This window comes from Nannospalax galili, unplaced genomic scaffold (genome assembly GCF_000622305.1).
Source record: "Nannospalax galili isolate Female #2095 unplaced genomic scaffold, S.galili_v1.0 scaffold128, whole genome shotgun sequence".
Classification (NCBI taxonomy): domain Eukaryota; kingdom Metazoa; phylum Chordata; class Mammalia; order Rodentia; family Spalacidae; genus Nannospalax; species Nannospalax galili.
This window is the reverse complement of record NW_008360322.1, coordinates 1,910,325-1,935,412: the sequence shown is the minus strand read 5'-3', so window position 1 is coordinate 1,935,412 and position 25,088 is coordinate 1,910,325. Positions and strand designations below refer to the sequence as shown.

The following is a 25,088-nucleotide window of genomic DNA, read 5'->3' as shown; positions in this document are numbered from 1 at the left end:
TGAAATAAAGTGGGAAGGGAAATAAAGGAAAATAAATCTGTTTCTAAGAGTGCCCACTAGCAAGGCTGTAAATGACAAAATGTCCTTAGAGGTAGAGGAGGGAAAGGGAGGCTGTGTACCATGTATTACAGTAGTGCTGAGCTGTTGCATGCCTCTTCAAATTGCTATTGTGTTGTGCTTTCTAGACAGAAAGTGGGAGGACAGGCTGGCTTTAGGGAGAAGCAGCTCCTTACTGGAAGGAGCTGGAATGCTGTCTAGCCGGATGCAAACCACAGTGCAGTGTTCTATGTCTCACTTGGATTGCACTGTAGCTTTTTATCTCTAGCCTCTGAGATCTTTGTGATTTGACAAGGGATTGAGAAGCACATAGGCCCTGGCCAGGTTAGTGTTGACATATGGAAGGGGGCACCTGTTTTGGTGGATGCATAGCTCATTTGCAAGAACAGGGCTATTACAGGTAGAACAGCATTGCTCATTTTCACCTACATTGTGGCTTCTTCCCTCTAGCACCAGGCATTGTCAAGCCAAGAAGAGAAGAGCTTACCAGAGGACTTTCATCTTCCTGAGTACACTGGGAACTTAGGAAGCACAAACATCACACACACACACACACACACACACACACACACACACACACGATTACTTGTATTAATACATGTTCACAAAAGGAAAAAAAGATCCTAGTAAACATGAAAAAGCTCCTCCAGGACCAACAGACTTTCCAGTGTGAGCAACACCAATATAAACCACCTGGTGTTGGGTACTCTCTAAGTCTACTGTCCTGACTCTCCAAAATCTTTCTCTTGGCCTATACCAGAAATGCAGCTTCATTGTGGAGGTGTGGTATTGGTAAATGTGATAGTCAGCTTGGCAGTCCATGATTTCAAGTACTAGGAAAACTATGCTTTGGTTCCGTTACCTTCAAAATGAGGTCATCACACTACCCATCTCATCAGGTTATTGTGAGAATCCTATAGAAAATCCTTATGAACAATTAGCTACACATCAAACACATGCCAGGCAGCATTTACCTGGAGTGGCAGTGCTTGGTGTTGGGTACCACTTACCAAAAGTAATTGAGATCCTGGGCATCTGAGGGATGAAGGAATGTTCTAGAAATAAGATGACTTGTAGAGGGTTTGGAGCATAGAAAAAAGTTAATTTTGCCCTCCTCACGAAGCTATACCAACGAGGAGAACTTAAAAGGAGGCATGTTTAGAGCCACTGTGTAAAATAAAAGCTGCGCACAACTATACCTGGCCAACAATGGACAGGCCTGGCTGTCTGGGAGCCGACCAGACTGGCCTCAAACTCACAAAGATCCACCTGCCTCTGCCTCCCAAGGGCTGGGATTAAAGGTATGCGCCACCATACCCGGCCCCAAGCTTTATATAATACCAGTCATGGCCACTGGCAGGTGCTCAGTAGACAAGATTCTAGTGCTGTTTGGATTGTTGGATATAAAGATAGCTAAGGACATTTACAATTTCTAGACTGTAAAACATCCTGGTTCTTCTCCCTGAATACGGTGGGAGCTTATAGAAGAGAAAGATTAATCACTACGTATGTGTTTATTCGAATTCTCCAAGATGCTTTGTAAATAGGGACAAGAAAGCAAAACAGAAAAAGCATTATAGTAATACGTGTTCACGAGAAGAAATAAAACCAACAAATATGAAAAAGCTATCTGGATACAACACAGATAACCTGGGAATATCACTTGTATTTTGTTACCTGCTCCCAAACTTCCAAGGAGATACTTTGGCTAAAAATTGTGCTATATTAAACATACTGTTTCATACAAGCTAAGTTAAGCATATTTGTACATAGAAAAATACCTGACATGTATTTGCAGCTGAGATGATCTGTAGGTACTGTGGGTAAGGACAATATAAGGGTGACTTTGGTCTTAACTTGTTTTTCTTTAAACATTTTTTCTTTTTTGATGTATATGAGCGTTTTGCCTGCAGCTATGTGTATGCACCATCTGCTTGCAGTGCCTGTGAAGGCCAGAAGAGGGTGTCAGATCCCCTGGAGTTACTGGTGGTTGTGAGCTGCCTATGGGTACTGGGAACCAGACTTGGGTCCTTTGCAAGAGCAACAGGTGCTCTTAACTGCTGAGTCATATCACTAGCCCCTAAGTTTTCTTCATTTATTCATTCAACAGATACTGACTGTGTTGTTTGTGGGCTGTTTCTTCAGACCCTTGATATCCCTGCCTTCACAGAACTCATGGCTTCATGGGGAAGTCATTCATCAAAACAAACAAACAAATCCATAATATCAGATAGTATCAAGTATTGTGAAAAAATAATGGAGAATAAAAAAACAATGAGTAGAGTAGAAAGGAAACTTGTTCCCAGTGGTCAGTGGTGAATTGGTAGAAATAAGTCTCAAAGAAATTAAAGGCATTTGTGTTTTCTGTGGGACAGAACAGTTACTTTGCATGTGTATATTCACATACATGTGTATGTATATGAGAACCTATGTCTGTCATATATAGTGTATTCAGTTGCTCGTTTTTTGTCTTTTTACCATTATGAACAGACCTTTGTGTGTATCCTAGCTTACAGTAAATTATTTTATCTTCCATTTTGCCACTGAGATTCCTATTTATGGAAGTTCATTCTGAAGCCACTGTCTGTCTGCATGGTTCTAGAGCATCTCTTCCCTGAAAGATAGAAGGAGGCAGGAAGTGAGGGTGCAGGCTGGGTGTGGGGCTACTCCTGTACCCAGGCTGCTTAGTATTAGTATGCTTTCCTGCCTACCTGCTGGTGCAGACAGGAGACAGGGAGCTGCTGATTCAATTCCATGTGTTGAAAGGCAAAGCATAAATTACTGTGAATAGTGTGATCTAGGCCCCTGGGTTGGGAGTTGTTCTGATTGCTTTGGGTGACTATGGGACAATTACACAATCAGAGCTTGTGTAAACTGGAATACAGCATAGTGACCCACTAACATGTTCAAAGCCTAATTTTATCTTGACACTTTTTAGGACTTAAAAGGGTGGCACTGGAGACTGGAGAAATAGCTGAGTGCTTAAGAGCACTGGCTGTTCTTGCAGAAGACCCAGGTTCAAATCCCAGCACCCACATGGCAGGTAACAACTATCTGTAACTTCAGTTCCAGGGACTCTGACGCCCTCTTCTGGCCTGTGCTGACACTGCACAACACAGGTGCACTTACATACATGCAGGCATAACACATGAAATAAAAAAATAAATTAAAAACAGGTGGCACCATGATCATGATGAGCAAGGCACTGATGGCCATGTGGCCTGCACTCCAGAATCTGACTTTGTGGTGAAGAGCTTTATCTAAAGCATTTTATTCAATCCTCGGAGCTCTGCATGCATTGATATTGTCCCCAATTTACAGGTGAGAAGAATGAGGCTTCAAAAGCTAAGCAAGTTCCTGAAGGCTGGACTCAAGTCTAGGCCTTCCTGTGTCCTTATCCTCTTTTCATTATTTCCCTACACTCTGCTCACTCCAGTTTTTCCCCTGTTCTGAGAATAAGGAGGCTCAGATTGGTGAGTATTGACTGGGTTAGGGTCACTGGGAAAGAGAAGATTTGAACCTGAAACCTTTCTTCCTTTTTATCCATGTATACTTTCTGCAAAGCAGCCAGCAAGGCCCTGTTCGGAGCCAGTGTGGAGTAGATCAGAAATGTGTCTCCTCCCCTGGCCAGGCACTTTGGATTAGCTGTACCAGGGAGCTGGGAAGCGGCCCATCAGTCAGCAGCCCTTGGGATGTCAGACCAGCCAGGACTTGCCTGTGCCTTCACTGGCACCAAGCCTTTGAAAAGTATTTCTTTAAATGAAATAATACACATTAAAGTACCTTTAAGAAAATGGAATGTATTTAGAAATAACTATCCTGGATACGTGAATAGCCAACAACTTGGCCATGCCTGCATTCTAGTTGAAAGTCTAAAAGCATGTACCTTGACATGAAGCCCTATGTGATGTAATCTGTGTGTGTGTGTGTGTGTGTGTGTGTGTGTGTGCATGTGCATGTGAAAACACATGCAGTCTGACTGTACTCGCCCTCTCAAAGAAAGTCTTCTCATTCCACAAGAACAGGGTCCTTCACTGTTTCTACCACTGCTGTAAAAAACAAATTGGCCTGTTCTGATCTGTGGAGTTTATTGACTGTTTCACCGTTAAAAGTACTTGGTTTCTCTGGAATGGGGAATTCAATACCCCCTAAATTGGATCGATATAAAAATTTATGAACAATGCAGTCCTTGTCAAGGAACTTGGTTTCTCATGTTCATAGAATTCTCTTCAGGGGTTTATGCCCCAGGGAGCACATCCGTATTTAGTGTGCGCTGAAATATTCATGTTCCCTGATTAGCCTGGTTTAATTGCTGCAGCTTCATCTCCTCCAGGATGTGTCATTAGGGTGCAGCCACCTTGAAATTTAAGTAGGGTCAGCCCAGTTTGTTACAGTATCTGCATTTCATCTCCCTGTGTTTCCAAAAATCTTGGTGTAACCACTTAATTTTGATTTCTCATAAAAATAAAATGTTAAAATTTATTTAATGGAAAATATTGTTACCGATCTTAAGTACCTACAGTTGAAATATAGTATCCATTTATGACAGTTTTAAATGTTCATAATATATCCCACTGTTCAGCTTTTAATATTTATACATCTAATAGTTAAAATAATCATTATTCCCAGGTAGTATTCAAGTAGCACAGCTAAATGTTCTTAGGGCTCTTTCATGTGCATGACAAACTTTCCTTTTCAGATTTCCATCAGTGACTAAGGACATAGCGAACTGTTTTTTCCTTTGATTCTGTCTTCTACCTAACAATATTGGGCCCCTTCAAGAGCTAATACCTTTTTCTCTATGCCAGTTTTGTAATTCTGCTTTTCCCTCTCAAAAAATAACCTTTTTGCCTGAGACCTTATTTTCTCGAGTTTCTTGGGTACTTGCAAAGAACTCAGGATTTCTGTGGTATTCTCGCAAAACGTGGGACACGGTGAATGGGACCCTGGCCCCGGGGGTGAGACAAGGGCCATAGAAGATGGCATATGTTTGCAAATGGGGTAGGATTGAGGGTTGTCTCCAAAGCCTTTGGTCAGTCTTGCCCATCTCACCTGGTGAACCTCCCCTGCCCGTGTTTGAGGCAAGGGAAGGAAGAGTGAATTTATATGGGACCTGGGTCACTGGTGCCTGCCTTACTGGTGGTGCCGCTTCCTACTTGCTGACTCAGCTCCTATGTCAGATACCTTCTTACCTAGTAGTACCCTAGTGCTGCCATGCTGAAGGAGCCTTCCAATGCTATTTTCAAGGACTGAACTTCAGCTGAGGTTTGGTGTGGGTCCACGACGTCCAGCAAGCAAGTCCCACACCCCACTAAGGGCAAGTGCAGCGGGAGCAAAGAGTACTCCGGGAACACGTCAGAGGGCGGGACCCAACTTTACTTTTCAGCAGGGTGTACATATACATATAATCATCCAATAACATGGAAGGGCACCCATTGTGGACCAATGGTAGCAAAGGTCATGCTGATCATGTGCTTACATCTAGCATTGGGGATCAGGCGCTGATCACGCTAAGTCATGAGGAGGCAGACCGATCAAAGCACAGCCACAGCAGAAGCATGATGCACTCTCAGGCCATCTGTGGGGAAAGGTATGGAAGGGGGTACGCTATTGGGGGGGTGCCGTGTTGATGGCGTAGTTTAAATTCTGATTCAGGAAACGGGCCTAAGTTATGAAATGGCCCTGCAGGGCTAGAATTTGGCCTACAGTTTGGCCTGTTAAGGGAATTACCAGTTGAAGCGGAAAAAATTCTGCTTCTTTGTGAATTGACCAATGCAGGAAAATGATTTGCATGTAATGTGTTATGTTGTAGATGATGTTGATGAATTTTAAGTTTCAAGACTGAGCAGCCTTTCTCAAAATACTGCACAACAGGTGCCCCTAGCTTCCTAAGGTCACTGCATGGGTATGATCTCATTTTGACTTCACAGCAACCTTAGCAAGTGATTTAATATCCTGTCTAGAAACAGTGCACCCACAAGTCATATATGAAAGAGTTAGTGATGGGGGGGCACAAAGAGCTTCTGAACTCTAGTTCTTGGGGACTGAGTATCACATAGGAGAGAGAGAGAGAGAGAGAGAGAGAGACAATGTGGGTCCACACCATCCAGGGGCAAGTCCACACCCCTCCAACAGCGGGCAAGTGTGGTGTGATGGAGCAAAACCCACCACGGATCTTGGTCAGAGGGCAGAATTCAACTTTATTTTTCAGCAGGCTGTATATATACACATAATCATCCAAAAACATGAAAGGGCACCCATTGTGGATCAAGGGTAGCAAAGGTCATGCGGATTACCTGCTTACATCTAGCATTGGAGCTCATGCTGATCACGTGCCAGTCACGAGGAGGCAGGATAATCAAAGCACAGCAGAAGCATGATGCACTCTCAGGCCATCTGTGGGGAAAGGTATGGAAGGGGGTACGCTATTGGGGGGGTGCCGTGTTGATGGCGTAGTTTAAATTCTGATTCAGGAAACGGGCCTAAGTTATGAAATGGCCCTGCAGGGCTAGAATTTGGCCTACAGTTTGGCCTGTTAAGGGAATTACCAGTTGAAGCGGAAAAAATTCTGCTTCTTTGTGAATTGACCAATGCAGGAAAATGATTTGCATGTAATGTGTTATGTTGTAGATGATGTTGATGAATTTTAAGTTTCAAGACTGAGCAGCCTTTCTCAAAATACTGCACAACAGGTGCCCCTAGCTTCCTAAGGTCACTGCATGGGTATGATCTCATTTTGACTTCACAGCAACCTTAGCAAGTGATTTAATATCCTGTCTAGAAACAGTGCACCCACAAGTCATATATGAAAGAGTTAGTGATGGGGGGGCACAAAGAGCTTCTGAACTCTAGTTCTTAGGGACTGAGTATCACATGGGCTGTGAGGGAGGGGCTATCTGTAGATTCTAAGCTGGGGAGAGTACCACCCATTGGTGGTCCTGCCCTCTGTGCCTCTGCTGACAAATAGTAAAGAACATGTTTTATTCTATCTTCTTTCCATCCAAAGGGCTGGTGGACTGAGACAAGAGGGAAAATAACCCTTTTCAGTCATGTTCTGGCTTATTTGTTTCCTTACTACAGAAAGAGCTGCGTAAAAATTCATTAAACAAAAAGCAGCAAAAATAATTTCGAACTAGGAATCCATTAGAGTAACTTTTCTAATTTAATTTTGGTCACCTTTCATTTCTTTTATCATCAGAGAAAAACCTTTTAAGTAAAGTTTTTAGCTATGTACGAAACTGCACATTTCTGCTATATACAGACTCCTGTAATAGTAGAAGGGTGCTATGCCATGGCTGTAGTGCCGGGCCTTCTGCGGGGACTTAGGTGACTTAGTATCTCCAGTTGAGCATTAACTCAGACATCTTTTCATCATGACACACTAGACTCTCTGTGAACCACTGAGGGGTCACGGAGCTCATGTCTAGCACAAATGTCTGTTAATTTGGAAGTGCATAGATATACTTCAATGTGTAGAAAACATACATGTACCCCATGTTTATACTTGTCTCTAGGGAAATGGCTATCACATTCATGAGGCTCTTTGGAGAACTGTATTCTGGACATTATGGACCTGTCTGTTCCCTTTTGTGGGATGTGTCTTCCATCCAGACAAGAACAGAGCTGTCCCATGCACATGCTGTGGCTTTTCTTGTGGTCCAGAGAGCTGAGGAACCAGAAAATATTTTGACAGCTGCACCATCACCCTCCCCATTGAGGACCTCTCTGCTGTGACTGATGGAACTGGCTACTCTGTGTGTCTCCCCATGTAGCCTCGTTCATGCTGTCTGGGGCACCCTACACTGTTCTGTGCCGGCTTTGCTCTGTAGTCCTCCCTGATCTGTGCAAGCAGTTCACTTCCCAGATTTCAGACAGCCAGGTAGAAAGTACACCAGACTTACAGTTGGGACTCTTGTGTCTACTCCTTAAAGCACATGTCAGTTCCAGGCCTGTTTGATAATTATTCTCCCAGGATAATATGATCAGGTAACATGGCTGTGTATGATGCTGAGGGGTTGAGGGGGCAACCCAGCCATGGAAGAGACTGCCTTTCTCCCCCGCCCTTCTCTACTTGAAACAAACATTATCCAAAAGATTGTAAAGTAGGATCATTGTGGTATTTCTGCTGAGAAATTGTCATATAAAACCTTGTATCTGAACACCAAAGCGACCTTTTCAGAGTGGCCCTAGCCCTAGTGAGAAGCAAATACCACCAGATTGCCTGACATTTCCTTTCTAAATTTCAAGCATTCTTGATTTCAAATCATCTATTGATCTATTGGTTTGCAGCCTCTGCACAATTAAGTGAGTCACTGTGGTTGGAATCTAAGGAAAACAGTGCTTTGAAGCCCCCTCTCATCTCCATCTTTCTTCTCCCAGTTCAGTCTCTAACCATCACCAACATGTCAAAGCAGGTTGTAAAAAGCATTTTTTTCTAAGCCTGAGCTGCAAGTGATCATCAGTTGTGCTGAGTACTGTTGCATTGTGTCCATCCTTAACTATCATGTCTATTTATTTGCTCTTTTCTACATTAAACCCTTCCTATCAGAAGTTATAGATGGCCTGTGAGAAGGCACATTTATTCTGATGCTCCCTGTGGCATACTGGAGAGCCCGGGGTGATCTGTCTGGGCTGCACAGACAAAGCAGGAGTCAACAGTGCCTGGGTAGGCAAAGGTTCAAGGTGTTACTCTGAGATTGGTGTGTTGAATGGGTTTTGTAAGTTGTCCCATCTCTGGCCTGAAGAGAGCCACAGAGGCTCAGGCTGGGGCAGGAGCGTATACAGCTGAAACTCCATCTTCAGAAAGTAAAATTGTTCAGAATGCCATTGTAGTGATTGGCCCCCCTGGTCAAATCTGAAGAACTTTCCAGCATCAGTGAACCTGAGAGAGTTGGGAGGAAAGGGTATCTGGATGGCTGCAGGTTTGCTGTTCATTATACAGCATAGCATCAAAATTCTGGGCCTGTTGCTTTATGAAGTCTGTTAGCATATGAGAAGCATCTATCCAGCTGATCTAGATTGATGGGCGCTGAGGAAGGCGGTACTAGTAAAAAAATAAACAGGCCAGCTCAAAAACGAGACCATCTAGTAAAGCACTCTCTCTTTATTATTGAGGATGAACCTTGGGCCTTGTACATATTAGGCAAGCACTTTATCACGTAGCTGTTCCCCAGCCCTCCCTTTCTTTTCTTCATGACCATTGTGCCTGAAGTTTTTGTTTTATTTTGTTTCTTTAAGTTTTTTCGAGACAGGATCTCCCTATGTAGTCTAGTCTGGCCTCAAACTTGTGATCTTCTTGCCTCAGCCTCCTGAGTGCTTGATCACAGGCCCTTGTGTTTTATGTTGGGTCAGACTGCCCCACACCAGCTGTTACTATCTGAAGTAACTCAGGAAAAACCTTTGGAATACAGAGCCTTGCTCCCTGGCCTGATTTTAGCATCTAAGTTACATATGTTCTACTCCACACACATAATGGTTTTTCTACCAGTTACATGTAAAGTGACTGTATAACCAGCTTGCATATGACACCTCACTGATATCTATTGTCCCTAAGATTAATTCACTTCCATTCTCAAAAGTGTCCCCTTTTGGCTGCTAGATTGTTTGACATGGTTATGCTAATTACAGGGTAGGAATGGAAGGAGGTAAGTCTCTGAAAAGCAGTCTGACCTTGTGTTCCTGTCTTTCCATCACTACAGCTCCACCTTGCAGCCCTGGCATCACTCAAGGGAGATATAGTGGAGCTTAATAAACGTCTGCAGCAAACAGAGCGGGAACGAGACCTTCTAGAAAAGAAATTGGCCAAGGCACAGGTAAAGATCTGGAGAGTTGTTGTTTTGTTTTTTATACTATCTTTGTTTACTGATAAAATGTAAATATAAAGAAATTTCCACACCATGTGATGGTACACACTTTATTCCTTTATTCTACATAGCGAGTTCCAGGCCTGCCAGAGATACATAGTGAGACCCTGCATTGAAAAAATTTAAAAAAAAAGAAATTTCTGTAAAACAGATTTGAATTTAATGAACAAACACCCTAGGTTGCCTGGGCCACTTGGGTGGAGCAGGGGGCCACAAATACCAGGGACTAGATGACTTAAGCAGCAAGCACATTTTTTCCACAGTACTCAGGCTGGACATCATGGTGCCTGACACTTTGATTCCTAGTGGGACCACCTCCATATTGGATCCTCACAGACAGGAGAGAGCAAAGTTAGCCTTCTCTTTCTCTACTTCTAAGGGCACTAATCCCTTTCCTGAGGGCTCCACCCTCTTGACTTAGTCGTTTTTCCAAAGTCCCACCTCCTATTATACTGGAGGACTAGTATTCAACACATGAATCTGGGTACAGGATACAAACATGCAGTCCATACATAGCACACTCATACCCATGGCCTAAGTCAGGAAGCAGAATATACCTGTCACCTTTAGAACCTTCTCTTTCTGTCTCATCCTAGTCTTCACACTTTCCTTCCTACAAAGGTAACCTCTTTGAGGACTTTTGTAGTAATAGTTCTTTCATTGTTTACCATTTATCCCTCAACTTTTCATCTTTAGACAACATGGCTTAATTTTTTTGAATAAAAATAGAATCACTTTACTTGAATGAACTCAAAAATAAGAACATCACACAGTTAGTTTAAGGAAGCCACTTAATCTCTTGCCCAGTCTCAAATCTGCATCTCAGTGAGCTTCTCTACAGCTAGAATGGTCATTCTGAAGCCATTTGTATTCATTTATCCACCCCCCACCCCACACACACATGGGGGTGGCGGGGGGAGAAAAAAAGGAGGAAAATCCTCCATGGAGCTGAAACTAGGGGAAATAGCTTTATATGCTCTTTCATGGACCATGTATCCTTTGTCTACATTCCATCCTCCCTCATTAGCCACTTACCCTCTCTTGTTCTCCTTTCTAAATGTCATACTACACCCACACTTAGGCATATGAGGGAACATATGCCTGTTTTGTTTTTCTGTGTTTGGGTTACCTTACATAATATACTTTTAAATTCCATCCATTTTCCTGCAAATTTTACGATTTTATTTTTCCTTACAGTTGAATAGCATTCCATTGTGCAGGGTTCAATCTTGCTCATCTAAAAAGTAGACATTTTCTTTAAATATTCAAAACATACAGGTTTGTCCCCATTCCCTGTTTCCTTTTTAATATATCCTTTAAGCTTGCCCTTTTCACCCGGAGTTAACCATACCCATATGTTACTAATGGCATATGCATGGTACAGTTCAGCTTATTCCTCTGCCTTTCTGGTCATCCATGTACAAGATCAGATTCATGTCTAGTCCCCTTAGCAGGGTGTAAAAGCTGTTTTTCACCTATATATACATAGCACATGGTTGTTGATCTTTCTGTGATGTCAGCTGCTGCTGAAACTTAATGCCTAGGCTCATTACTACATTAGGGGTTCAAACACATGATATTTAGCTGAACCGTCCCTTAGTTATTGCTAGAGATGCTTTTATTGGGAAAATTTTTGTGCAAACAGTGGTGTACTTCATAAGGGGAAAACAAAACAAGCACCTGAGTCTTGTCATTTATTTAACCTTTTTCAAGATAATGAATTGATTTCACTGTGATCCAGTGAAAGGGCTCTTATTTTTAATATTAAGAATTTATGCATTAAAATAAATTTGAATTTCAATCTATTTAAATTTTCTTCTTAAAGGCTCGAAATGTGCTATTTTTAGCCAGTGAGACTTCAGGTTGGTTTGTAAGTCTTATAGCATGTACTGAGTAATTATTCCAGACTTCCAGAGTACATTTCTTCTCCCAAACCTAGAGTTAACCATTCTCTAAATAGCCATAGTTTTTCTAGCAGTAAATGATACTTCCAGACCATTGTCTGGGTCCTAGGGATGCTTGCTGCTTCTAGGTTGTTTATTGTATTAGGCCTGCTTTGTGATAGAGCTAGAAAGCTATTTATTAACTTAGGTACATAAGAATGCAGTTATGTAGGTATAAAATTAAAGAGGAAATGCCCTAGAAGTTCATAGTAGGATTTCCCCTCCAATCCAAATTCAGATTATAGCATATGTTTACATAAGTCTTGTGTTTATTTGTATCTCTCTCCTCACTTAAATTCTTGTTTCTTAGGTCATGGGGATGATAGGCTATTCCATAATCATTCATTTGCTTTATCCTACATTGTATATAAACAGTCTCAGAATAGTAATACCACTATAGTAACTAGCGTAGCTCCTGAGAAGTTACTTTAGATTTCCCCCACCCTGAGTCTATTCTCTCCACATTCACTCAACGTTTTTTGCTATTGTGTGATTATATCAATGCTGACTGACCAAAAGGCTTGTGCATCTTACACTCTCTTTCAGTCTTGTATAGGTAACTAAAACTCCCCAGGATTTTTTTTTAATCAATAGCACAGACTCATCTTTCTGTCCTTGAATGTGCTTTTATTTTCTTCTGGCATGGAAAGTTACTGTTGAAGCTGATGACCACCTAACTTTCTTCTGCTTCCGGGGCTCTTACCGTGATATCCCCAGACATCCTGCCTGCCTGCCTCCTTTTCTTATTTCCTTTGCTTCCTTTTAACTTGGTCTTTCCCCTTCCTCATTCCCTTCCCCATTGTCATAATTTTATTAGATGTAGTCTTCATCATTCTAGTTCGATAGTTTTATGTTTGCTATGTATTCTTTTGGTTATATTTTAAATTCTTTATTTCAGGGAAGCTTTTATTTATTTTAAATATTTTATGCATTATTTTTATTTTATGTGTATGAGGGTATTGCCTGCATGTGTGTTAGTGCACCCATGACGTGCAATGCTCACGGAGGTCAGAAGAGGGCGTTGAATCTCCTGGAACTGGAGTTATGGACGGTTGTTAGCCGCCATGTGGGTCCTGAGAACCAAACCTGGGTCCTCTGCAAGAGAAGCCAGTGCTCTTAACCACTAAACCATCTCTCCAGGCACTCAGGGAAGGTTTTAATAAATTATATTACTTAATCTTAGGTTTATTCCCTTGCTTTGATTTCCTGTTGTTTGTATGTTACATAATCTTTTCCTGTCTTTAATATATTTTATCATCTCAAATCATTTGTATGTCTTTTAAACTTAATTTTCTTTATTATGTTCCATTCCTCTTTTGTGCTGTTTACTATTCATTCCTGAAATATATTTTTGTTTGATGTCTAATTCTGTCACCTCATGCCTGAATTTCTCTAATCGTGAATTGTGTTCATTTATGTCTAATGGTAGTTCCTTAAATCTTTAGTTTATTTTAAAATAGGCTATTGTTTGGGTTTTCTTGCATGGGCTATTCAGTTTGTGTGTACTTTTGCAATTTACAAGAGGGTTATTCAGCTCCCTCCCCCTTTAACTTTGTACAGGATTTGACTTACACACTTTTCTGGGTTTTGCCCTGATGTGAAATACAGTTCCCTTGAACTTTTAGGAAACAGGGTTTAAGAAGTCTTTCTTAAGGTTATAGTGCTTACCCTACATTATGTTGCTTTCTTGAAGAAAAAGCATGGAGCCCCTTCCCAACACTCCCTGGCTTTCTTCTCACCTACTTATGTCTAGATCTTTTCTTTCCTTCTGTAGCCTCCATTCTGCTCAATTTGGATACTGCTCCCAGAATTTCCTTGCCCTGGAAGGAGCCCTGGGGACCAGTCTTTAATATTCACAGGGACTAGATGACCTCAGTCCTTCAGTTTATTATGGGCCCTGCATCTCACACTCTGGCATCATCACAGGCCTCCTGGTTTTACCTGTTCTTTCCTTGGTTTCCTGTGGACACCTATTGGAATTTTCCACTTCTCAGACCAGTCAACCTTGCTTTCTGTTGATTCTGCCAACACAGACACTACTCAGATCTACCAGTGATGCTACTTCGTTCTTCCCTGCTTCTATCATTTGTTCAAAGAGACTGTGAATCCGGCTTTTGATTGTGCTGTGTAAATACTTGTTCAGTTTGTTCTTTATGTGGTAATAGAGAGGCTTTTTTTAAAACAGGCTTACTTTTAAAAAACATTTAAAAAAAAATTTCAACTTGTAAGATGTGGCGGCACAGACTTGTAATCCCGGCCACTTGGAGGTGAGGTAGGAAAATTACAAGTTCAGTGTCTGCCTGAACTATAGAGCAAGTTCAAGGCCAGCCTGAGCAACTCTGAAATTGTCTAAAGAAAAAAAAGTTTTAAAGGGGCCATGGATGAACCTCAGTGGTGGAATACTTGCTTGGCATGCACAAAGCCCTAGTTCAGTTCTCAGTTCTACAGGGAAAGAAAAGTTTCAGCTCACCAGACCCAACCACTGAAACATTGTAATATTGCGTGAGTTGTTTGTCTGTTTTCCCAATAGGCCTCACAATACCCAGGTTGGTCTCTAACTCTTGGCAATCCTCCTGCCTCAGTGTCTCAGGTGCTGGCCTGAGACATCATCTCGGGTTATATACTGCTGTTTTTCAAGTGCATCCTGTTGCTGATTGTTACTCTACTTTTGAAATTCAAAAGGAAATAGTTTAACAGTTTTATCTAGGGAAAAAGAAAAAAAATTTTTTTTGCAGTCATCCTTCTAGAAGGCTTTGGAAACTCCCACATCTTTTAATCAAATGAGTGGGATTTACACCTCCTGAAAGTTGGTCACTGTTGGTAGTTCTTGGCGAGACTTTTTTCTCTTTCCCTTCTTCTGTGTGTGTACCTGTGCCAGGGCTCCTGTGTGGAGGTCAAAGGATCACTTGTGGGAGTCAGTTTTCTTCATCATGTAGGTTCTGGAGATTGAACTCAGGCTGTCAGGCTTGGCAGCAGGAACCTTTATCCACTTAGCTATCTTGCCGGCCTGATTTCTTTTGCTTTTTAAAAGAAAATTGTATAGGCTTTTAACTCGAAGCCAACATGTCCTGTAGCCTTGGCTCTTAAAGAGTGATCATGACAATATTTACCAAGATTTACACATGCAAAACCAAAGCTGTTTGTTCAGGGGATGATGAGAAGACCATATAGAAATGTCAGGAGTTGTGTCAGGGGTTGCTCGGATCCTTCTAGGCGTATTTGTTTAAGCTTTCTTGCATAATAGCTTTTGTTGGCTGTTTTAACCCCTGGTGATACTAATCGTGTCAGAGGTCTGCCAAGTTTTCTTATTTGTATTCTTACACTAAATAGACTTTAAAATAACCTTCTGCACCCTTCACTAGAGTGATGTCTCATCACTTATAGAAATCTCAGACTCAGGAGAGAACATGAGAAAATGTCAGGCTAGCTATCTTATCTCTTACAAAGATACATTTATTCTGGAAAAGATAAAAAGTACAAGCTGACAGTGCTGCACTATCTTGCTGTATGCCTGGGCATAGGATTCCTGCTGGAGACTTCCCAGCTCTGGAAGACCAGATGACTGCGAAATTTGTTCTGTGGCTACAGCGAGTTTTACCATCTCTAAATATTGCAGTTCGATGATTAAACAAAAATGTAAGCAATAAATGGTGGTTATATCCATGAGAGGTTACCAAGAAATTCAGCATCTATGGAATACTTACTGGTAGCATTGGAATTGGTTGAATAAAAGACGGTTCATTTTATATGACTAGGTCAGGGCCTAGGCGGAATTTTACAAGTAGTCCCAGGAAGCGATCTGGATACGGAGCCAGAGTCAATATGATGAGGAAGATGAAATATGTATTAGTTTTCTATTGCTCTGTAACAAATTACCACAAACACAATGCAAAAACACATCCCTACCCTCCCAAACTGAATGTGTATATAGACCTGTGATTACGTTTGCACCCACATTCCATACCCCAGTGGGACCCAGCATTGTGGGAAACGGCATTTATCCATACTTCTGACTTGATTCTTTTGGCAGAATTGCTATTTGTTTAGTACCAATAATTATTTTATAAAATAATTATAAATAACTATGTTAATAATTGAAATTTTTAAATAGCTGTATTTAAAAAACTATTACAGAAGGCAATGTATCCTATAAGCTTATGAGCCTCCTTGAAATAAGTTCACTGTGGGATGAGACACTATGTTTTTCAGCTCTCTGTCTTCACAGCAAGCCTCCTAAATTGCCACCTTCTGACCTTCAGGAGGAAAACGTACGTTTTTTCATGGAATGGGTTGTTAATAGCATTTTTCTTTCACCTGCATATTGTCTGTGAGATGAAGATGTAGTTTGTAGGTGCTTTCTTTGCCAGCTTCCCTGTCCTCTCTTATTTGTGAATAGCCTTCAGCGGTGACCACTGGAGCTCTGTGCTCCTCCAAGGCATTTCTACCTGTCTCCATTTGGCTGGCCTGACCCTGCTCCCTTCTTCTCAGGAGAACTGTGGCAAAAACTCAGCATCAGAATGGGAATACCTTGAGTAGTATTAGTTATGACTGACCCAATGTGAGCTGGAGAAAGTGCTCTCAGGTTTGACAGCTGAGACTAATGTGATGATTAAAGATCAGTGGCCTCTGTGGAGAAGAGAAAACCCAGTGAAGAACATTGACAAAGCCATAAAGCTCCTTAGTATCACTATACTGCACAAGGTTTGCCAGCAGGCTTACGTGCCCAAACAGGACTGTCTCAAGGCTGACTCATGGCTTTATCTGGGCTTCCACCACGAGCAGAGATGCACCAACATGGTTTTATTCTCAGCAGTTGAGATGATGATGTTGCTTGTTATTTAAATTTTATTGCATTTTTATTTATCTATTTGTGCATAAGGGCATGTGTGCATATACATGTCATAGTGTGCTTATGGAGGTCAGAGGACAACTTGTAGGAGTTGATTTGTCTTTTGACCATGTGGGCCCCAAGGATCAAGCTTCGATCTTCAGGCTCAGTAGCAAGCTCCTTTACTCATTGCTCCTCTTGCTTGTGTTTATTTGATATTTTCTGCACATAAGCAGTTTTACCAGTTTATGTGGCTAGACACAATTATTTATGTGGATTTTAATTTGTTCCCTCATCATGACAGGAGGGCTAAGGTCCTGAAAAGGAGCCCAGGAGATGTGTTAAGTAGTAGACCAAAACCCCAGGAAAAACAAAACATCTTCATATTTAATCACAAACTGAAAGTCTGTAGCTATAGGAAAAATCTAGGCTCCCAGTGATATTGACCTCAAGAAATGCACAGACAAGGCACTGCAGCCACAGGCTTTCTGGCTTTGCTGATCTGGTAGCATCAGCTAGAAATTAAATTTAGGCTGGGTGGAGGGAGGGCCTAAAACAGTGATTGCAGTGGGGGAAAAGCTGTGGTGTTCTGTTTCAAACTATTTCTTATTTTCTTCTGTGGAAATATACAGGGACGTGTCTATATGGTAGAAGGGAATCACATCAGCCTGTAAAGGTTGGTAGAAGTCATTGTTGCTCCTAAAGGCTGATGAGTAAGACATTGCAACTGACTGATGGGCAGCTAGAGCTGCTTGGGGAAGCTGCACACCCTGTTGTCTGCTTTCCTGCTTCTGTCCTCTTTAGAGGGCAAGGAGGGAGTTGCTTAGGTTTTCCTGGTCCCTGTTTGGTACTGTCGGGCATAACATTTCCTGGTATCCATTGGTGGTATATCAGTGCCCAAGACCAAGGTGCCACTAGAGAGTTTTAGGCCAATGAGAAGGAAGAGATCAGTACATAAGAGTCAGAGAGGAAAGAGAAGGGAGGTTAGGGACTCAATCCCTTGGTCACTTAAACAGGAATCAGAGGGTTTTCAGAGGTTTCACTTTGTGATCTGAGCTACAATAAATAAATTGGCCACTTTATGTTCAGTCTGTTTTCATATGTACAAGATGATTTGATCAGTCAATATATGAAGTAATAAAAATTCCAAATATCAAATGTCTTATTAGGAGCTCATGGAGAGGTGTGTGCGTGCATACATGTATGTTTGTGTATGCATGTGTGTATAAGTTTGTGTATGTATGTACCTGTATGTGTATGTCTATTGTGTTTGCCTGTTCACATGTATGTATGTGTCCTACTGACCTTGCCTAAGCACCCACGTTCATCAACCCTCTGACATCTGTAATGCCACTAGTCACCATGACCTGGAGAAGGAAGTGTGGTAAATATGCAGAAGTTCTTTTTTTTTTTTTTTTTAAATCCTAACGAGTTTATTGGACTTGCTAACAGAGCATAGGTTGGGGGTTTATTTACAGAAGAGTGGGTGTTCCCCATTTACAGTTGTACTGGAAAGTCCACACTCAAATATAGATCCTGTGACTTCCTGACAGTCACATAAAATGGCGAGAGAGGTACCTCATGGTGTTCTTGACTTATATAGCCTTTGCCCCTCCCCCACATACAGCTAAGGTCGACTGATTGGGTGTGGGAGTTTTTAATGGCTTCTTGCAAAATGTTGTATAAGCACTCATATCTTATTAGCCAAAACAAGTTCCAGGGGCCTATTTAGCTTCCAGGGGGGAGGAAACTGTGACCCCAACTGTGTGCATAGGTAGCAGTAATCTAGAGTGTTGATGAAGTCCTACTGGCCACTACAGGGCTGCTAATGCTTACATTTGGGATACAGCCCCAGATATACAAGACAGTGTGGGAGGAAAAGGAACACGGGAACATCATTAGAAAAAGGATGTATAGAGGAATTTATAAAAGATAGTTGAATCTTTTATCATTATAAAATATGTAAATGTTTAACTGAAAAATTAAAGAATCAGTTTGAAACTTGTTTTCAAACAAAAAAAAATGAATACACAGTATACCAAAGCTTGTGGGATATAGCAAAAGCACTATTAAGAGGAATGTTATGAGACATCATGCCTACATGAAAAAAAAATTCTCAAACAACTTATCACTACATCTTAAGAACTCAAAAAACAAAACCAAACTGAACCCAAAATTAGTAGGAGGAAAGAAATGAAGCTTGAAACAGAAAAAAGTAAAATAGAGACTAAAAACACACAAAGAACCCTAGAAACAAAGAGCTGGTTCTTGAAAGATAAAATCTACCCTTAGCTAAACTAAGACAAAAAGAGAGAAAAATCCAAAAAATCAGAGATGAAAAGGGCTCTACAAGTGACAACACAGAAATATATTCATTACAGATATTCCTGAGCAACCAATATGAATACCTTTAGTACCTAGAAGTAATGGACAGCTTCCTGGATGCATGTGCTATGCAGAGATTGGGGCGTGAAGAAATGGAAACCCTTGTGCAGACAAATAGTAATAAAAAGTGTCTCATCAAAGAAAAGCCAAGAACTAGATTGCTTCACTGCTGAATTCTACCAACACTTAGATAACTAAAATAAGTTCTCCTTAAGCTATTCCAAAATGCAGAAGAGGAAAAAATTTTTCCAAACACATTCTATGAGAACAGTAGTACTCTGATACAGAAATCAAATTAGAAGTCAAAAAAGAATTACAGGCCAGTATTGTTGATGAAGGTAAGTGAAAAAGTCCTCAACAAAATGCTAACAAACTGAATATAACACTCCATTACAACGATTGTTCAGTGTGATCAAGTAGGATTCACCCCAGGAATGGGAGGAGAGTGCAACATCCAAATCAATACACGTGACGTGTTGCACTAAATCAGTAGAACAGAGGCTAGAAACCAGGACAAGGGAAAAAGTCAGTGCTAGACTGCTTACCTAGCATGCGTGAGGCCCTGCGTTCAATCTCCAGCACCTTTAAACAAACAAGCCTAAAACTGAAAAACTTCATCATCCCAGTAGAAAAGGCATTTGATAAAATTCAACATCCCTCCACGATAAAAACACTGAGCAAGTTAGGTTGAGAAGGAGCATACCTCAGCTTAATAAAGGCTGTTTGTAGCAAGCTAATTCATAACCATTATATTAGATGGGGAAGAGCTCCAGGTTTTCCCCTCTTTCAGGGAACAAGGCAAGTTTACCTACTTTCACTTTTATTCTACATAGTATTGTAAGTCCAACCAGAGCAGTCAGGCCAGAGAAATGAAGACCATCCAACTGGGTGATGGTGGCACATCCTAGGCTATCACTACTCTGTATTCTGAAACTGGGACTTCATGAATTTCAGGTCAGCTAGGTGACATAGTGAGAACTTGTATCCGCCTCCCCACCCCATTAAAAAAAAAAGAGAAAGAAAAGAATAGGGCTGGTAAGAAGGCTCAGCAGGTAAGGATGCTTGCCCCCAAACCACTGAAACACTACAATCCTGTTTATGTATTAAAAAAAAAAAAGAAAAAAAGTCCAAGGTCAGGCATTTGCTTCTAGCCCCAGCATTTTCGGGAGGGAGGTTGAAGTGGGATGAAGTAGGAGGTTTACTTGAACCAAGGAATTCATGACTAACTTGTGCAACATAAAAGCATTTTATCTCAAAAAGCAAACCAAAAAGAAGAAAAGGAAAGAGAAGAATCTAAATTAGAAAAAAGAAAATTAAATTTTGACTGCTTATAGGTAACAATCTTATCACAAAATTTACATCACAAAATTACATAAAATGTTTAGAAATAATAAATTTAAGAAGTTGCAGTATATAAAATCAGTGTACAAAAAATCGGTAGGGTTGCTATATATTAATAACAGATTATCTGAACAGAAATCAAGAAAGCAATCTCAATTATAAAATCTACCAAAAAATAGCCACAAGAAGATCTAGGAATAAATTTAACTGAAGGAATAAAAGAGTTCACAACAAAACAATAAAACATTGATTAAAGGAGCTCTCTCCCGCCCTCAGGCCTCCCTCTGGGGTAAGTCCATTGTGCCATCCACGCCTTGACTCCCCCAGCCTCATTTACCCTTCCATCTCCCCCGTTTTTCTCTCCTCTGAGTTTGGGCCCTGCACCATTCCTTGTCTTGGGGCTCCAGACACCTGGGGAACCAATACTGCTTCCTGACCCTTTTCATCCAAACCAACTTAGTGTCTTCTCTGGGCCCCAGGAGCACTGCTTCTGGGCTTGGCCCTGCCCTCACCTACCTCTGCTTCCCTGGGTATGCACCACCCACAACAGGCCTCTCTCCTACCCCCAAGTCAATCTCCAGGGTAAGTCCACTGTGCCCTCTGAGTCTTGACTCCCCCAAGCCCAATCACCCGCACATCTCCTCTGCCTTTCTCTCCTCTGAGTTTGGGCCCTGCCCCATTGCTTCTCTTGGGGCCCCAGACAACTGGGGAACCAATGCTGCTGCCTGACCCTTTTCATCCAGACCAACATAGTGCCTTCTCTGGGCCCCAGGAGCACTGCTTCTGGGCCTCACTACACCCTCAACTCCCTCTGCTTCCCTGGGCTTGCACAATCTGCCAGCCTCTTTCTGGGATGCTGGGGATGACTTCTCCTCTTCCTGATCCTTTGTATCCAGACCAACCCAGCTCCTCAGTGCAGTCCCCAGGAGTCCTTGGGGCCTCTTCCCGCCCCATGTGCCTTTGCATCTCTGGGTAGCATGGCCACCAGCTGCCCTAGACCAGCATCTTTTCTGGACAAGGATACCAGGCCAGTCAAACCCCCAAATTCCTTAGGCCAAAGTAGTTCCTGGAGGGATCCAGACCTTAGGAGAAAGCCTGAAATCATCTGACCCTCATCTGCACTGGGCCTCTGCAGGAAGTCCTGAAGACAAAAATCAATCCAGCCACTCCAATATAAAATCAAGAGAGAGAACCAGAAGCTTAGGAAAACCAGCTTTACATGCCCAAAAATTAAACCACAAAGGCACATAAAGTTCACAAAAAGAAGTAGACCTAAACTTGAAGACCCGAGTCTCACACAAGAATCAGAAACTACGAAAGAAATATGTTAAAATCACAGAGAAAAAATAATAACATAAAAAACCAAAATAACATATCCCCACCAAATACCAGTAGTCCTCTAGAGGAGTACAATGAGAACCCCCCTAGAGATAATGCAGGACGTGGAACTCAAAAGAACAATTATAAACATGATAAGAATTCAGTGAATTTAAAGAACACACAAAGAAATCAAAGAACTGAAGGAAGATAGGGATAAACTTCTGAATGAATTCACAAAAGAGTTAGAAATAATGAAGAATACTCAGGCCGAAATGAAGAAGGAAGTGAAACACTCAGTAAGGCAATTAGAAACGACAGGAGAAAGCCTCAATAACAGGATGAACAAAACGGAAAACAGAGTATCAAGACTGGAAGATAAGGTGGACGAACTAGACCACTCAAGCAAAGATTATGAAAAATTTAAGAAATCACAAGAATGGAATACGCAGGAATTGTGTGACACCATAAAAAGACCAAACTTACCAATCATAGGCATACAGGAAGGAGAAGAATCCCAAGGTAATGGCATGGACCAGATCTTCAACAGAATCGTGGAAGAAAATTTCCCAAAATTAAAGAAAGATATGCCCATACAAATACAAAAACCGTATAGAACACCAAATACACAGGACCAGAAAAGAAACTCTCCACGGTACATCATAGTAAAAACACGACACGTACAAAACAAAGAGACAATTCTGAAAGCTGCAAAAGACAAACAACAAGTCACATATAAAGGAAAACCCATTAGGATTACAGCTGACTTTTCAGTGCAACCTATGAAAGCCGGAAGAGCCTGGACCAAAGCATTCCCAGTTTTAAATGACCACAGATGCCAACCCAGATTACTATACCCAGCCAAAATGTCTATTATAGTCGAAGGGGAAAGAAAAATCTTCCATGATATAAATAGGCTGAAGGAATTCATGTCCACAAAACCAGCCCTTCAGAGACTTCTGGAATCAATACAAAGAGCTGAATAAAGGAATGACTTTACAAAAGGGGTTGCGGAAAGAAATTCAATGAAGGTATAACTGTGGAAAATACAGCTATATCAAGAATGTAAATAGAAATAAAAATGACAGGATTCAATACCCATCTTTCCTTAATAACTTTAAATATTAACAGACTGAATTCCTAAGTCAAAAGACACAGACTATGTGAATGGATTAAGAAATAAAACCCATCTTGTTGTCTACAAGAAACTCATCTCACTTTCAAGGACAGACACTATCTCAAAGTGAAAGGATGGAAAAAAATATACCAAGCAAACGGCACTAAAAAAAACAGGCTTAGCAATTCTAATTTCTGATAAAATAGACTTTAAACTAAAACTACTCAGAAGAGACAAAGAGGGCCACTTCATTTTGATAAAAGGAACAATGAATCAAGAAGCTATTATAATCATGAACATATATTCACCAAGCTCTGGTGCACCCAACTTGATCAAAACAACACTTAGAGGACTCTAAGACCCAGATTAACACCAACTCATTAATGGTAGGTGACTTCAATACCCCACTGTCTCCATTAGATAGGTCAACAGGGCAGAGAGTTAACAGAAAGATACCTGAATTAAACAATACCATATATCAAATGGACTTAACAGACATCTACCAAGTATTCCACCCAAGCACCAAAGGAGATGCTTTCTACTCAGCACCCCATGGAACCTTCTCCAAAATCGGCCATAAACTGGGGCACAAAACAAACCTCAACAAATACAAAAAGATTGAAATAATTCAGTGCATTCGATCAGACCACAATGCAATAATGCTTACAGTCAACACCCAAAGAAGCCCTAATCAGCACATGAACACATGGGGATTAAACAACTCACTCCTGAATGATGAATGGGTCAAAAGAGAAATTAAGACAGAAATAAAAGCATTCCTGGAATTAAATGAAAAGGACAATACAACATGACAAAACCCCTGGGACACGCTAAAAGCTGTCCTTAGAGGGAATTTTATAGCTCTAAATGTGTACATTAAAAAATCAGAAAGAACACAAATAAATGACTTAACACTCCAACTCAACACACTTGAAAAGCAACAGCAAACAAAACCCAAACCCTGCAGACAAGAAGAAATAATAAAAATCAGGGCAGAAATCAATGAAATTGAGACAAAGAAAACAATACAAAGAATCAACAATTCCAAGAGCTGGTTCTTTGAAAAGATAAACAAGATTGACAGACCGCTAGCCCAATTAACCAAAAGAAAGAAAGAGCACCTCCAAATCAACAAAATCAGAGATGAAAGGGGAAACATCACAACAGACACCAGAAAGATACAGAATATTATAAGGGATTACTTTAAAAACCTATATGCTACTAAATTTGAAAACCTAAAAGAAATGGATGGATATCTAAAGGCATGGGAACCACCAAAACTAAAACAAGAAGATATTATCAGCTTTTACAGACCCATAACACAAAAAGAAATTGAAGCAGTAACACAAAACCTCCCGACTAAAAAAAAGCCCAGGACCAGATGGATTTATAGCAGAATTCTATCAGATATTTAAAGGAGATCTGTGTCCAATGCTACTTAATATACTCAAAAAAACAAAAATGGAGGGAGAATTTCCAAATTCCTTCTATGAAGCCAGCATCACTCTAATACCAAAGCCAGGTAAAGATACAACCAAAAAAGAAAACTATAGACCCATATCCTTAATGAACAAAGATGCAAAAATTCTCAACTAGATACTTGCAAACCGTGTACAGATACACATCAAAAGGATCATTCACCATGATCAAGTTGGCTTTATTCCAGAGATGCAGGGATGGTTCAATATATGTAAGTCAATAAACATCATAAATCATATAAATGGACTCAAAGACAAGAACCATATGATCATCTCAATAGATGCAGAGAAGGCCTTTGACAAAATTCAACATGCATTTACATTCAAAGTCCTAGAGGGAATTGGACTGGAGGGAACATACCTCAACATAATTAAAGCCATATATAACAAACCCACAGCCAACATCATTCTAAATGGAGAAAAACTGGAAGCATTCCCATTGAAATCAGGAACCAGACAAGGCTGTCCATTATCCCCACTTCTCTTTAACATAGTACTTGAAAATCTTGCAAGAGCAATAAGACAAGAGTCTGAAATTAAAGGAGTAATAATTGGAAAAAAAAGAGATCATATTATCCCTTTTTGCAGATGATATGATATTATATCTAAGGGACGCCAAATTTCCACCCGAAAAATCCTATAAATTATTAACACATTCAGTAAAGTGGCAGGCTACAAAATTAACCTACAACAGTCTATAGCCTTTCTATATACCAATAACAAACAATCAGAGAAAGAGCACATGGAAATACTACCATT

General features: G+C 40.9%; 1 protein-coding gene across 3 annotated transcripts in view; it reads left to right on the top strand.

Moving 5' to 3' along the window:
- Mcc (MCC regulator of WNT signaling pathway) overlaps nucleotides 1-25,088 on the top strand; it is a 489,620-nt gene that overhangs the window by 355,134 nt on the left and 109,398 nt on the right. For all 3 annotated transcript variants that reach the window (XM_029559747.1, XM_029559748.1, XM_008825253.3), the window contains one exon: nucleotides 9,756-9,869. In XM_029559747.1, coding sequence (XP_029415607.1) covers nucleotides 9,756-9,869 — 114 coding nt within the window. The remainder of the gene's footprint in view (nucleotides 1-9,755; nucleotides 9,870-25,088) is intronic.